This window comes from Leptosomus discolor, chromosome Z (assembly GCF_034619465.1).
Source record: "Leptosomus discolor isolate bLepDis1 chromosome Z, bLepDis1.hap2, whole genome shotgun sequence".
NCBI lineage: Eukaryota > Metazoa > Chordata > Aves > Leptosomiformes > Leptosomidae > Leptosomus > Leptosomus discolor.
Window position 1 is genome coordinate 16,081,471 of NC_141419.1, and position 16,167 is coordinate 16,097,637.

At 38.4% G+C, this 16,167-nt stretch overlaps 1 protein-coding gene across 1 annotated transcript in view; it reads right to left on the bottom strand.

Annotated features, from left to right (window-relative positions):
- Nucleotides 1-16,167, bottom strand: part of MSH3 (mutS homolog 3) — a 112,062-nt gene that overhangs the window by 90,156 nt on the left and 5,739 nt on the right. The window contains exons 4-8 of the mRNA XM_086480036.1: nucleotides 15,201-15,413; nucleotides 13,826-13,942; nucleotides 12,931-13,048; nucleotides 11,497-11,642; nucleotides 10,654-10,820 (exon numbers count right to left, since the gene is read on the bottom strand). Of these exons, the coding sequence (XP_086336162.1) occupies nucleotides 10,654-10,820; nucleotides 11,497-11,642; nucleotides 12,931-13,048; nucleotides 13,826-13,942; nucleotides 15,201-15,413 (761 nt within the window). The remainder of the gene's footprint in view (nucleotides 1-10,653; nucleotides 10,821-11,496; nucleotides 11,643-12,930; nucleotides 13,049-13,825; nucleotides 13,943-15,200; nucleotides 15,414-16,167) is intronic.

Here is a 16,167-nt window from a genome sequence, read left to right on the forward strand (position 1 = left end):
TACAGGTGGACGAAAACTTGGACATGAGCTGTTAACATGCGCTGGCAGCCCAGAAAGCCAACTGTACCCTGGGCTGCACCAAAAGCAGTGTGGCCAGCAGGCCGAGGGAGGTGATTCTGCCCCTCTGCTCTGCTCTGGTGAGACCCCACCTGGAGTGCTGTATCCCTGTTGGAGTGGGTCCAGAGGAGGGCCACGAAAATGACTGGAGGAATGGAGAACCTCCCCTATGAGGACAGAGTTGGGGTTGTTTGGCCTGGAGAAGAGAAGGCCCCAGGGACACCTTCTAGCGGCCCCTCAGTACTTGAAAGGGCTTACAAGAAAGATGGGGACAGACTGTTTAGTAGGGCCTTTTGTGATAGCACAAGGGGTAGCAGATTCAGATTAGATATAAAGAAGAAATGTTTCATGATGAGGGTGGCGAAACACTGGAAACATTCAAGGCCAGGTTGGACAGGTCCCTGAGCAACCTGATCTAGCTAAAGATGTCCCTGCTCACTGCAGGGGGGTTCAACTAGATGACCTTTGGGGGTCCCTTCCAGCCCAAACTATTCTATGAATACCACCTTGCTCTTCACAGTGTTCTCTTGGTTCTTTCTCAAGCCCTAACAAGAGACGTTTAGTAAAATGGGAAATGCACAGCCCAAAAGCAGTATAAGACATGCAGTGAGATGGTGCAAAGTACAAAAGCCCAAGTGAAAGTTATCCTTCCTTCTCAGAACCCTGCACTTCACCAGCAAATGTAAAACATGAGAAAAAGTAAAAGGCTCTGACATGCCCTCCCTAGGATGCTAGCTGGGGAGCTGCTGCTTCTTTCTCCATCTTAAGGTCCCTGTGAGCCATGACTTTGTACAGGTGTATGTAGAGGAAAAGAAGAGTCCCAAGCAGTCTGTTGCAAGTAGTGCCTGAAATCTGATGGAGATGGGGACAAGGGCACCCTAGACACGGGAAACAAAAGGCATAGACATGAAGAGGTGGTAAAGACTCAAGAGAGCAGGTAGCATAGTTGTAAAAGAACAGGCAGAAGGGATGGAAGGGTAGACAGTTATCTTCCACTTGACAAGAAGCAAGAGAGACAGGCAGAACATAAAATAGAAAAGGAGGAATAGTTTTTAGTGTGTGTGCTAGAAATTATTTTTAAGGACATCCACCTGCCTCTGCAGAAGGATTGTTTCATTTAAGGGGAAAGCAAATACACATACATGAAATATTTTTACATTAAAAAAAACCTGTATTACTAAGCTTTATACTGGAAGAGTTAACTACTACCACAGTGATTTCAAACTCTTTATTAAGAACTCAGAAAATATCCATGTAATCTTCAAAGCAAGCTTAACTACGAATTTCTAACAATCATTTTTACTATTCCAAATTCCCGGATGAAGAGTCCATGCTTAAAGTACACTCTTCACAACTCTAATTTACTGAAAGCCTCTTACCTATACCACACATCAAAAAGAACATCTGTTAAAAAGAGATAAACGTTGTAAGCCAGTCAAGCACAAAATTAAACTGTTAAAGACAGTCTTAAAGATAAAGCTTGTTCCCTCTTGCAGTTCAGTAGATTGATGGCACATAAAAACCCATTTCAGTTTCATTTTCTCCAAAATTAAGAAAATTAATATATTCTGTTTTTATGAAAAATAAATATATTTATGGCCTTTCTCTCTTCCCCAACTCAGGAGGGGTTGGGAACCACCATTAAGAGAGCATTATTCTTCTCCTCACTCTAGTATCACTGCTGTCTGCATTTCAAACATGCAGATAGTTTCAGTGTTTCTCCCTCCCATACTCACCTCACTTATATCACTATATTGTTTTGATTAAAATTGCTGAGTTTCTAACTCCTAGGGCAAAAAACGTGGGAAGAAGTAATGTCTGAGAAATTAACACATCCAAGGTATGCATGATGCCACTGTTTCACAAGGAAAAAGTTTTACATCACAGGTCAACTTCAAAAAAGAATAAATTACAAAAAAGAAGTCATTATTTAAAAAAAATGCTAGAACTTTTAGTTTATTAACCAAATTAACAATTACGCCAACAAACACTCATAGGCTGTTAAAAAATTTTAAAAATTGCATGCCAGCTTTAAGAGCTTAAGAATCTTTCTCCATTTGAAGGTATGCACTCTAGCTGCAACATTTTCACTGACATCTGGAACACGTAACTGATGTTCTGGTTGTAAGAACAAGTTGGCATCACACATACATATGCTGCTTCATAGCATGTTAGCTCCTTCACTACAGATGAAAATGTAGACATGCATTTACCCCTACATATGTCCAGTTACATTACCTCTTGATGAAAACAGACAACTCACCTTCACATTTAAAACACAGAACATGCACACTGGAAGTTACCATGGACCAGCCAATGTGCAGGGCAGCCTAGAGCACTGGAGTTACAAGAGCAAACTACTGATGTAACTGGATCCCTCAAAAAGGATTTTACTTTCACTCAAAACTCAACTTTCATCCAAACAGAGTTGCCAGTTATATTTGGGGCTTGTCTATTTTTAAGAAAAGCCATTTACATTTTGTTCTGGTCACCTCAAAGCACATAAACAAGTGGCTGGTTTACCATAAAGACCTGAGCACTCCCTAGTATCTGTACAGGTAGAGTAACTAGGATATTCAACACTTTTGCAAGTCATTTATATCTGTACTTTAATACAGTTGAGACAACAGTTTTAAGCAACTTTCAACCTCATAGAATCACAGAATGGTTTGGGTTGGAAGGGACCTCAAAGATCATCTAGTTCCAAACCCCCCACCATGGGCAGGGACACCTCCCACTAGACCAAGTTGCTCATGGCTCCATCTAACTTGGCTTTGAACACTGCCAGGGATGGAGTATCCGCAAGTTCCTCAGACAACCTGCTCCAGTGTCTCACCACCCACAGGGCAAAGAACTTCTTCCTTGTATCTAGTCTAAACCTGCCCTCTCCCAGCTTCCAACCATTACCCCTTGTCCTGTCACTGCAGGTCCTTGTAAACAGTCCCTCCCCAGCCTTCTTGTAGGCTTCCTTCAGATACTGGCAGGCCACTAGAAGATGTCCCCAGAGCCTTCTCTTTTCCAGGCTGAACAAGCCCATGTCTCTCAGCCTGCCCTCATAGGAAAGGTGTCCCAATCCTCTGACCATCTTGGTAGCCCTACATTTACACAACTTACACATGCCTGTCAGATATAATCACCTGCTCTATCATGAAAATCTCCAATATGTGTAACATCTGTACCATCTTATCAGCAAAATAAACATCAATCAGTAAATGTCCACTTCTTTGAACAGTGACTCCTTATCTGAAAACTGTAAGTTACCAATATGAATCACACTAGAATAACAAAGCCATTTGGGTGTTTGCTTTATTTGAATTTTTTTTAAATCAGAGCAATGACCTCTATCTCAAGTCTAAAAAAAAAAATTCAAATGTAAAGGAGAATTATTCCTTCAGATTAGGATTATTGAATTTGGGAATTTATTACCATTCTCTGCCCAGTCACCTAATGCATCACAATTATTTTCCTCACGGATATCTAGGGAAAATTAGTTATTACCAATCGGTTGCTTTTATCCCCTCCCTCCCTAGCAGCGCTCCATCACGGTGGTGCCACCTCCTGGAGGACAGAGGTGTGAAGCTCCAGGCTCCCGTCTGGGTTTTTAATTGTGAGCTTCAGCACACCTGGCTGAGAGACTTCGACAGCTGCCGTGAAAAGTGAATTCTATATAAATAACAAGAGAAATAAGCAAGTAACATCATAAGAACCAAAGAGGATAATAAAAGTAGAATTACTTACATGTGACCTCCTGCAGTTTCTGATCTATTCTATAACAGTAAATCAAATAGGTGCCAGGATATGAAAACAAATGCTTTAAAGTTTCAATTTCCCTGCTTCTTTCAATAAGGTGGGGTTTCTCTCTAATTAAAAAGTTAATTTTTTCACAGTAAGAATTACACAAGCATAAAGGTCAATGTAATCATTCTTTATTTAGCAATTTCTCGCTCAAATATGGAAAAAACCCAACAAGCCAAACCCACGAGTGTCACCAATCAGTGCAAAAATGTCACAAATACAGTTCCTGAACACAGAATGTTTTCCATCCTGCTTGCAATCACATGAAAAATAATGTACCTTTGAACCAGGTACAAACTGCTGGTGAAGCTTACCAGGGCACACATCTTTGCTTTTGCCTGGAGGAATTCACAAAAGCGCATGGATTGGGCAAGGCCTGCAAAGTGCAGCTGTTACTGTAACAAGCAATGCTAACATTTTTTATCTAATGTATCACCCAGGTTAAGAAAAGTGCTCTGCACTGCATTTAGACAGAGTAATGCTTTGCAACTGCCTTCCCATGTTTTTCTAATGGTAACTCTGCAAGCATAATGGAACAGTAATTTCATCTAAAGGATGCCATACGCCTGTGTTGTGTCCCAAACCATGAAGGCCAGCAAGGTAGGCAACAGTAAAGAAGTAGGCTTTACACATAAGCAATTTGTCAAAAGAGATTTAAGCCCCATGCTTCCCTCACTTGCAATGCCATAGAAGACAATGAACTACAATACTGAGAACATGTTTCATGACTGCAACAAGATTAAATCACAAAACAACCTGTCCAACAATTCTTTCAGGTCATTACACGATTCGATAATAATTTTGTGGGGTTTTTTTCCCCGCTCTCTATTCCAAACAAGTGAGCTATGACATGACCAGTATTCTTCAAGCAGCTCTCCAAACAACTGAGTTGCCCAGGCCATGAATTGGATTTCTAGCAGCACAAAAAGCCTCCTTAGTCAGTAAACATCTGTTCAGTGATGCATTTGGTTTTTGTATTTACAGGAATTAGCTCACATGCTGGTTTTGTACTTTACTTGCTTTTTTCCTGCTGCAAATTCAACTGCTTGTAGCTTCCATTTACACAAAACATTCTTAAGATGTTTGTCACAGCTTGCCTTTCACTTAAAAATCCATGGGAATATTACAAGCTATACAAACCACGAAACCACTAGTTTTTATGATTACCAGCCCTTTAGATACTTTTCACTCCTCTGTGCAGTAATTTCATTTGCAATGCTGTTTACTCTCTGTAATCATTTGGTGACTGTTTTTTGCCACGATAAGGCTTCCCATCCTTGCACATCTACAAACTTTATGAGCTGAGCTACATAAATGTATGCACATAACTGCTCCCCATTTAAAAAAAAAAAAAATCATTAAGTACGTGAAAGTGTCCTCTGATCTGAGCGATCAGCCATGTATAAAGATCTACAGAATTGAAAGCATTTTATATTCATTTACAAGACTTCACTGAATTCTTTTCAGCCTAGTCTCTACTGCTGGACTGATGATGCAAATCCATAACTCTATCCATGACTGCAATTAGCAATTAATAGCACTATTGACCAATGCATGTAATAAATCAGATACAGCTCACTCCTTTACAAGTTAATTTATAAAGACAGTAGTACTTCCCATTTCAAGGAACTCAAAGTACTGCTGTATTCTACTACGGCATCACACATACTTAAAACAAAAAAGTCAAAACACATCTCTTATTCTTAATTTCTGATAAATTACAATCAGGAGGCAGGACGACAAGAAACAACCAACCAGCAGTCAAATATCACCATCAGCTATGCCACAGCTAATGCTCTGGGCTGGTAAGAGACCACAACAGGGCTGAAACTAGAGACTAACACACCTGTGGAGCATGATGGACACTGTGTCAAAACTGCCTCCCAGATTACAGGCCCAGGCTAACAGGAGGAAGACATTACGCTCTGCAAACAGAATAAAGTGAAAAACCTGCAGGCATAGGCAAGAGGTTAGTTATCGTATCATCCTGATTTTAGATGGCTGGCCAGACATCAAACAAGACATGCAAAAAAGCCAAAACAATACTGACTTGACTGAAATGATGCTTTGGATTGAAAGTGAGGTACTTGTGATTGGTGTGTTTTTACATGGTGTCAAAAAATGCTACAGAATAAAAAATTACATTAAAAAAGGGCAAATGGAAAAAATAAAGAAGTGAAGCACTGGAGCACTGGATTTTTCAATGAAACAAAAATGGAGCACATGAGAAGAGCAAGAACAACCAATAGAGAAAGGAGCCTCAAAAACAATTTCAGGAAGACCAGTACAGGTCAACTTTTAAAGCAGCCAATGTGTTAAGGAGGATGGGTACTGACCCTTGACTAGGAAGAGCTTGGAGTACAAAACACAGGTGTTCTGTAAAAACGTATTTTTTGCAGGCAAGAATATTTTCTTGGTTTTCTAGGAAGAAGGAAAATAAAAGTGTTAAAAAGATTTTCCTCCAGCCAGTCCAGCACTTGCAAACAGATGTTACTAACCATTCGGAAAAAGAACAGTACCCACCAGAACAGTTTGTTCTGAACCAGTTTCTGTAACCTACTTTTAACTTACGCTTTGCTTTTGAAGGAAGGCTCTCCACCAAAACTGACCTCCAGTTCAATGCCCTTGAATAGTACTTTCTAGTCATTAAATCTGTCCTTAAATAGTACTTGCTAGTTATAAATTTTTATTGACAATATCTTTCATAACATTGGCAATAGGAGCATTTCATTTACCACTTGAAAAAGCCACATGCTAGAAGCAAATGAACATGAAACCGTGCCACACGTTTCAACAAATTTGCTTCCACAAGTTTTAAATTACTAAAGGGGAGAGTTTGTAACTTGTACCACAAATCTACTCCACAAGTTAAACTATTTTTTAAAGCTTACTTAGGTTGGCAAACACCAGAGTTTAATCCAAATGTTTAAGCAAAAATCTTTACAAAAAGAGGAATAAGTCTAGCATCACTTAAGTTAGTGGTAAAATACCTTTTAAGGCTAGGATTCCTACCCCGCCCCAAGTATGTTGTTTAACTAAACTGGCTTCATACTAACTGCATTAAAACTCCACTGTATGAACAAATGATACAAACAGCTAAGGAATCATAATAGTATTTAGTTTTGCTTACTGCTCATTACATTAAAGTCCACGCCTAACTTAGAGATAGAGAACTTCAAAACCAGGACCAAATTTTCCACTTAGACTGCAAACTGCTTTCTCAGGCACAACTCAAACTGCTGCTCTTAGACAGTTCTTAAAACAACTGCTGCTGCTTCAGTACTTTATTAACTTCCTATAAAATTTGTTTTATTCTTCCTATTGTGAGATGCTGTTTACAGCCACATATAAACATGTGAAACTATTTTCTCCACTCATCTGCAGGATAAGCAAACTTTTCACTATCACTCCACAGCATTAAAAAGTGATGAGGCCACTTTCCATTGCGTACAATTTCTACCATAATGAAGCACTCCTTTGGCTTAAGTAACAGATCTTGGTGATTGTGAACCAGATTAAAACACTAAAACCTTTCTGGTGACTTACTTGGCTATTGTTTCTGATAAAAACAAATGTAGAACAGCAGCACCCTGCCACTCAGCTGTTTCTTCCTTCTGTGACAGGTGTTCCTTTGATGTAAATTTGGCTGTGAAAATGTACACAATACCAAAATAGAAGCACCAGTAAACAGTGTGAATGACACAGCTGAGCCTTGACATAGTTGTGTTGGCAAAAAGGGAAGAGGAAGAGGTAAGCACAGCATTCCATAAGGAGGAGATATGTACATTATGTATGTTTCATTCTTGTAGAATAAAGGCAGAGACATGTACACCAGTATATAATACTCACATTTGGTCTTTGTGTATCAAAAAAAAAAAAATACAGAAACTGAAGGAAAGCACAGAGACACTTTCAACTCTGTCAATAATAATCAGGCACTGAACCAGATTATGACTGCTGTCATAAAGCTGCAGTGGTTTATCTGGACTAAATATTTCAATTTTTTTAATAACCATCAGCACACTCTTTGCACTGGAGTAGACCTAGGCCACATCTTGGTTGCTCAGTGTGAAGTCCTAATACGCAACATCCAAAACCAAATCATCTCCTGAGTTACTCAGACAATCTCTAGTGCAATTCTTACACGACATGGGCATGTAGTGAGCAGAAAGAACATTCTCTTCTCTGCTCTTAACCACTCCAAGCTGTATACCTCCTGGTACTATTCTTCTCTCCCATCTGTACCTGCTTTTATGAATTCAGTGGTTTTCCGCAGCATTATAAATACACTAAAAGATGAGGAGCATGAGGAGCCTTCGTGAAACACAAGATATAGTTCCCAAGGTTTTAGTCAGAAAGGTCTTCTAAAAATTATAGAAATTAAACCTTTCCCAGCTAATGGATGACTCTCAGCAGGAGCCACTAGAAAAGAGCAGATAAAGAATGAAATTACCAGGTAACGGACAATAACCAAAACAGAATACTTTAGACCACTCAATATGCATCAAAATAAACTTACTGACTGTATAAAAGCAATTATGTAAAAACTGGAGCCTAGTTAAAAGCACAAAAGCAAGTGTATTGGAACCACCCAAATTAGTATTAAATACTTCAGGGCCCTCTAGTGGTTAAATCTCTGATACAGGAAAATCATGAAGAACTGGTTTTGAAATAAGGCTACTGAAGCATACTGAAGTAGTGTGTTTTATTTTCACCACTCCCATGTGTTAAGGACATTCAGGCTGAAGAGCGTCCTAATAAATTACCAGAAAGTAGCAAAACCTGCAAAACAATATCTGTTCACAAAATCAGCTAAAGGGCGGTATTTTTTGTTCTTAATAGAAATCAGAAGTTACTGACGTTCTCAGTTGTGCATAGTCAAAAAAAAAATAAATACAATGGCACTCTCAAACCTGTATCAGAATTACCTTAACGCACATCTAAAATACTTGTTTCTGAAAAATGCACTTGCTTTGTCAGTTTATCACATCATTTTACCTTCCTCTGGCTTCCACAAAACTGTCAGTGCACAACATCAGCAACAAAAAAAAACAAACTAAACAATAATTGTTAACATTCGTCATGGTATATTCAGAAATATTTTGGGCATAATCCTATAGAATTGATTTGCAAAAGAAAAAGTTATCAAAGTAAAAAGATTAGTAAGGCTAAAATCTATATCTGTTGGCAACTGGAAAAGGTTTGTTACTTCCTAATCTGGTATTTTATCTGCACAAGTCTTGACGAGCCATTTTACTGCAAGGAAATGCATTGATATTGCTTGCTTAGTACATCTAATTAGAGTTGACCTTTTCAACTCCTTATGGCTTTGCATTCCATACACGAGCTAAGGGAACAGAAGAGACTAATACGACCAGAGCACACTTCACTACCAGCATAAGCCTCACACCAGCCTTAATGATGATGAATACATCACTTTCACAAGCCTCATTTTCTTAAGATGCCTAACACCAAATCAGACATTTTCAGTCCCTCCTCTACCTCCTGCCTCTCATATAAACATACCTTGAAAGCCTGATAGCTGAGTACAGCAGTATCTGTGCAAGTTCCTATAACAAGCCACAAAATCAGCTTTTCCTGATGAGATGACTGCCTACCCACCACTTCATGGCAACCTTTTTTTTTTTGTTTAAATAAAAGGGGACTAAGAAGGATTACACTGGCCTGTGGGGAAAGGAATGCAGATTGATCAAGCAGCTCGGCCCTCTGGAACATTAGAGGAAGCCACAAGATGATGACTTGGGCAGAGTTTAAGTGAGGTAGTCAAGGTACAGAGTTGACTGCCTGTCAAGTGGCTGCCATCCATGTGACTGCGATGCTTTGTCCATCTTTACTGTATGGGAGGGTGATGATATTTGTATCTTCATCCCAATGCAAAACTTTGCCTATGTAATACATTCATTTTTCTTTGGCTTTCTTTAGCTCCAGTTTTGTTAACACGTAAAAGGAAAATATTCTGAGTAGCTCATTCAAAACAGAAATGTGAAGCTCTAAGTTAGTTCTTCTACAGTTCAGAGCTGCACGGTTAAAAAAAAAAGTGAAAAAACTGGTATTTTCTCACAAAAATTGCATCTGCAAGATTTTGCAAGTTAACCACATATGTTCAGGGGATTGCTTTGCCCTTCATCTATCATCCTACAAATTACATCCTATTCTGTCTTTATTCCACAGTAAAACTGATATAGAAATTGTTACAAATTTATTTTTGAAATACACAAAGAGAATTCAAAATATAAACAGATGATCAGTCACAATAATTCTAAGCCTGAATCCAAGTTCAAAATACTGTAATAGGACAAAAAGAATGAAATAACAGTTGCAAAGATTTTCTGTATCTATGTACGTTAACAGAAAAATTTTCATGCCTTTTAGAGATCTTAAGACTACAAACATACAAGAAAAAACAGCCACATAACACCACTTTCAGATCCCAAAGTGCATGAGCTCTGAAATAAATCCAACAGGCCATATGATAGGGAGTGTGGGAGCAAGACAATCTAAATGAAAAAAACAAATATTTAGGTGCGCAGATCTTTCATAGGCCTGAGACAGAAGCTGTGAATCTCAGTGTAAATACAATTTAAGAGTGAGTACCCAGAACTCAGTGTGATTTGGGACATTTTCAACCCAGCAGCAAAATACAGCCATTCTGAAATGGGCTTTACAGAACGACACATCCATGCTTGCTTCTGGATCTGAACTCTATCAATAGCTATGCTGTAACCGAAAAAAAAAAAAAAAGGCAAAAAACCCAAACAACAAAATCCCCATAGAACATACCTCATGGAGGTTATACTGCTGATGAGCTTTTCAGATTGATCTGACAAGCTAGATGGAAGTATTATTTCAACTGGTTGCAGGCGCAAAACCCGACTCTCTAATTCTAAGCGAGACGCACAGTCCCGAAAACTGTCAAAAATTACTTCTCCGGTAGTTGGTTGGATTGCCTGTCAAATTAAAAAAAAAAAAAAAATGCAATGAATATTTAAATTTTCAGGGAGTCTTTCAGTGACTTAATTGTGGTTTTCGAATCTATGATGTGGTAATAACTTCAAAAGACAACCACAATTTCGTCTTGGTAAATGATAACAATACCTTAAAAATGTAAATGTGCTCTTGTTACCATCAGTCCACTACTGCTCAACTTTTATTACTAAGCAAATCTATATAGTTGGAAGTCTATGGAAGGTACATGCAATTCAGCCTGGAAACTGTCATCCTAGCACATGCTTTTGTTGCTCTCTCCCAGTTGCAGTGTGACATTCAAACACAAGCACAATCAAGATGTTTTTAAATTAATAGATAACCAGCAGACTGGGCTTCAATTATCACTGTGTAACTGATATGTCAGCAAAACCAGTACCGGGTATATTCAATTATCAACTCCAGACCTTTTCTGTAATTTTCAAATATAAAGACACCACAATTCACACACAGATGATATCTTACCTAAACTGCACCTTGTCACATAAAACTCCACCCAACCCCACAAAAATCTAAAAGTCAGAGCAATCATAAATTTAAGATGACAACCACCCACCTCTCAGAAAAAAAAAAAAAAACAATCCCCAAAAAACCCTCCACAAACCCTAAAATACCAATTCCCCTGTGAAACTAACTTACCATAATGCCTATAACAATGTCTCCCTTCTTCCTGTCTTTTAGGTTTTCTCCATTTTCACAGATACAGACGAGGTAATTATCAGGGACTTCTGTTGTTACCTCTTCAACATCTACAGAATCATCTAGCTTCAGCAAAGGGTTCACATGTAACAAATGTTAAAAAAAAAGTACACAGATTTTGGCAGATTAGTCATAGGTCCTTCTAGATCTTCCTTCTCAACTAGATTTTGTGCTGGGATCTCTAGGAAAAAGGTCTATTTGACTTTTATTAGTGTTGTCTTGAGGGACAACGTTAGTTTGACTCCTACTATGATTTTAGTAAACTTCAGATGACTGTCAGGATGAGGACTGAAGTCAGCAGCTGTCTTCACGGGAAAGGCCGTAACACGATGCACAGATTTCATCAGCTTTTGCAGAGGCCGTCTTTGACTATGTCCGTGGGTCTCCCTCTTCAAGTAAGAGCAGCTACATCAGAAGTTAAACCAGCAGCTGACTCTGGACATGGACTGTGCCTTTCTGACTTCGTATTCACAAACCACATGAACCTAACAGAAAAAACTAAATGCACTAAAGCCTACATCTTAGCTGGAGCATTAGGTTAGTTGCATTGAGAACTTGCTGCATATCTGTCCACTAGGCTGGATCATGCTGCTCAGCTCACCTTCACGAGTTTGCCAAACATTACAACAGAGTCTGTAAGTACACTAGAAGTTCTCCAGCAAAATCTCAGGACTATGTTTGTTTTCTGCTTCCCTGATCTACACCTTAAGTGCAACCTCACAGGCATTAATCTAACAATCTTTTTAGTTCTTGGTATCCAGTAAGTACTAGTTTGAGAAATTAAAGGGAAAAAAAAAAAAAAAAGGAAAAAAAAAGTAGGTAGATAAGGCAAGAGATATGAAAACAAAAACTGGAAGGAAAGAAATTAAGAAAATCACTGGTTAAAAGTCGTTTCTCCCTGATTTTTGCATTTTCTTTGTTACAACAGTCAAGAGTTAGTTACCTAGCTAGATTTTTAACAGTCCATTGATTTTATCACCACCGTGTCACTTAAGCAAATTGCTGACACCAAACAGTCAATTCTTCCTTCACACCTTCCTGAATCACTAACGCTAGGCATTCTCAATCTGGTGAAACCATTAGCTGAAGACGAGACCTACAGAACACTGTAGGCTTGGGAAGCCAACTCTCTGACTTCAGAAAGCAACTACAATAAACACAAGCTCTGCTGTTCACAACAAACCTAGAGCCCTGAAGAGGTTAATTCTTTATAAAGCCAGCATGATGTTTTACCACCACATAAAATTAAAGCAACTCTATTTCCTGCTGCTGCTCCTATGTCAGCCACTAGCTGCTCATGTAATAAACCTAGAATTATGGCCTTTCATACACTAAAGATTAGAGCATGAAACCAAATTTCTTTGAAAAGGATATCTTCTCCAATAAGTGTAGACTTTGTGTAAAGAGCAGTCAGTTTCCGGCTGAAGAGAGAGCTTTTATTTTCTCCAGCAGCCTTCAGTGCTGCAGTTTCCATTTGTTTTATTACTCCAACCTACAGGCACACAGATAAGAAACAAAGTTAACTCTTCAACAATAATTTTTTTTTTTCATTTTATAAATTTGGTGATCTTTTAAAATGGGCAAACAGCAAGAGCATCATTAAAGCTGAGCAGAAAGGGCAGAGGCTATCATCAGTCCTGCCAAGGAGACTATAAGGCACCGCCTTTCCTTATGCCCTATCCACTTCTAACTGCCTTCTCAACTTCTGCCCCTGTGTTTTTTGTCCTATTTTGAAACAATATAGCTAGAGTTCACCACCTGCCAGAGAGTGATTGCTGCAATCAGTTTAAATTCAACAAGTCCTTTTCTCATAAGCACGGAAAAAAAAAAAAAAAGAGAGAGAAAAAGGTATTAACAGAAAGCCACAGAATTACAGGGATCAATAAGAGGAAGGAAAAGAGAAAAAATACACGGGCTGGGATAAGAAAAAAAAGGATGCAAGGAAGAACAAAAAAAGAGAGCACATACATAAATTTCTATTTATCAAATGCAAAGGCTTGATAAAAAACTGAAAGAAAGAATTCTTCAAGAACTGTTCTAGAAAACATGAAGATACTTTTCTGTAAAACAGAGCAAGCTTGAATCTACTTAAATTTCACGACACCAGAACAGAGAAATTGAAACAAAGGAAAATTAGCTATTTTAACTCCAAAAGCATGTGATAATGAGTTTTCCACTTCTCAGTTGAAGCAAGACTCTGGTACAACAAGTGCAAGTTATTCAAGTGCTATTCTGTACTTAACATCATTTAATAAAAGCCAGGGATAACCTTGTATCCTTTTGCTACAAGTCGCCGCACATGGACAAACAGCCTGTGACTCGGTATACTGGCAGTCATAAAGTTATGATCCTGATGACAATAAATATTTAGTTCTTTAGCTGCAATCTGCAAAGCACAAGAAGAAGAGTCAGCCAACAGTTCAAAATGCAATACAGGGGCTCATCTCTATGACAACACTGATGCACAACTACAATTAAAAGTCCAAGGCCAAAGCGAAAACATTACAGGAAAAGACCCAGAGAGACGGGTCCCTCCACCTTCCCGTCCCAGCATGTTGTCACAAACAGGGGCTTCAGAATCACAGACTTCACATGTCAGATTATTATGCTGCACCTTGATCTTTACCTCTATGAGGTAAACCACCTACACTGCACACAGGGATTCTGCAACACAGCTCAACAAAGCGTCAAATAATTTTCACAACACTAAAAATACAGAAAGAAATGAGTTATTTTAGTTACAAAGATGGTTTTAAGCTAGATAATCAATTAAAATACTGAAAAATCAGTATCGAACAGCTGTGGAAACTAAATAATTCATAGAAAAAGACTAACAACACTTGTCAAAACGTGACATTAGAATGTATGATTTGTATTTGCTTTTTTGCCCCTTGGCAAAAAGGCAGGTGTTCATTGACTAGGGAAAGTGAGTGGTCTTAAGTAGTCAAACACTGAACTGGGCACCTGGATAGTAGATTTCTATTTCTGGACTGCAACTGTACCAGCAAAGGAGGATACAAATTACAAAGTACAAATTTGATCAGGAAAATTACTTCCCAGTAACTAAGCAAAGTTTCTTACTGGTGTAGAGTGTGGAAACAGCACAGATCAAAGGTTAAATTGCTAGCAATGATTTTGGGACAGACTATGAACCATTTACGAACTATCACTTCAAAATTATGTTTGTTGCAAAGTACCTTCCAGTTCCTACAGATTGGGCACATGTAAGTGCATCCAAGATGCTCTCTGCACCCAGACTATACCAGCTATATTCATCTATTTTTACATCACTTGCTCCACTGTTTTCCAAACGGACATACTCCTAGTAGCGTTTGGGCCACAATGGAGAATTCACTGCTGAAAGTGTTTCAACTTTAACTCCGACAAGTAATTATTCTAGGACTTCATCTCAAGTTCTCAACATGCAGGGTAGCAAGCACTACCATATAATTACAAAACAATAAATGCTATTTTGGTAAAAAGTGCATGCATAATGGATAAGCAGGTGGAGATTTTGATTTCAAGTATTAAAAAAGCCCCACAAAATTTATGTCCCTCAAAAACCTTCCTTCTGGAAATGGCCATAGACCTAGTACAACACTAACATACTGCAAGTATCTTTCCATAACCCTGGCAAAAATTACCTCTGCATCTTCTCCAAAGAAGCGGTATTTGTATCCACATTCCACACATAAAACAGCATCTTTATACTGTTTCTTCATTTCTATAAATTGAAGTTCTAGTGGAGTGTAAATGCTTTTGGTTCTCTTATTAAGATTTGTATCTGAAGTATTTTGAGTATTTTCGTAAGACTTAAGAGACGCAGAAAACTGACTAAGATCACAGCGTAACTCCTCCTGTAATTAAAAGATGAAAAAGCATAGTTAGGAATCATCAAATAAATCAATTGCCCCTGCAGACCTTGACTCACACTGACCACAGAGCTAAAGGGCGTTCTTGCAGTAAATAGCCACAAGAACTGCAGCAAAACTATTAAAGTAGGATATACAGAAACCAGTTTCTTTGGAATTAAAAGGAATTAAAGAGTCATGAAAGTCAAAGATTTTTTTTCATCCACTAGTCAACATGTTTTACAACAGTCCTCAGACATCTCAGCTGAAATCAGATCCCTATTGGATCATGCGCTCTCAAAACACAGTTCAAGAGACATGCAGGCTGCAAAGACTAAGTCTAAACTGTCCCAATACAAAAATAAGGATGAATTACTACTCCAATTTACAGATGAGAAACTGCAGCACATAGAGATTACTGATGTTCCAAAAATCCACACAAAATCAAGAAATAAAACAATTCAGTATGAGTCTTAGTTCACTGTCTCAAACACCAAAACTGTATTTCTTCTCCAGTCTGCCCTTTCTACATAAGCTCAGCAAACCCCCCAAAATAATTTATTCTTAAACACAGAAAATCTATATTACAGTTTCTAAACCCCTTAACAGTTAAGGCTTTAAGCCCACTCTTTCTGCAGTTTATCATTTACAATAATATTATGCTAGCCAAGCAACTTCAGCTCTACAACTTTGGTTTGTTCTGTATCGTAAGCAGAGTGACAGATTCAGTCTTTTAGAAGTGGAGTGAACAACACTGTTA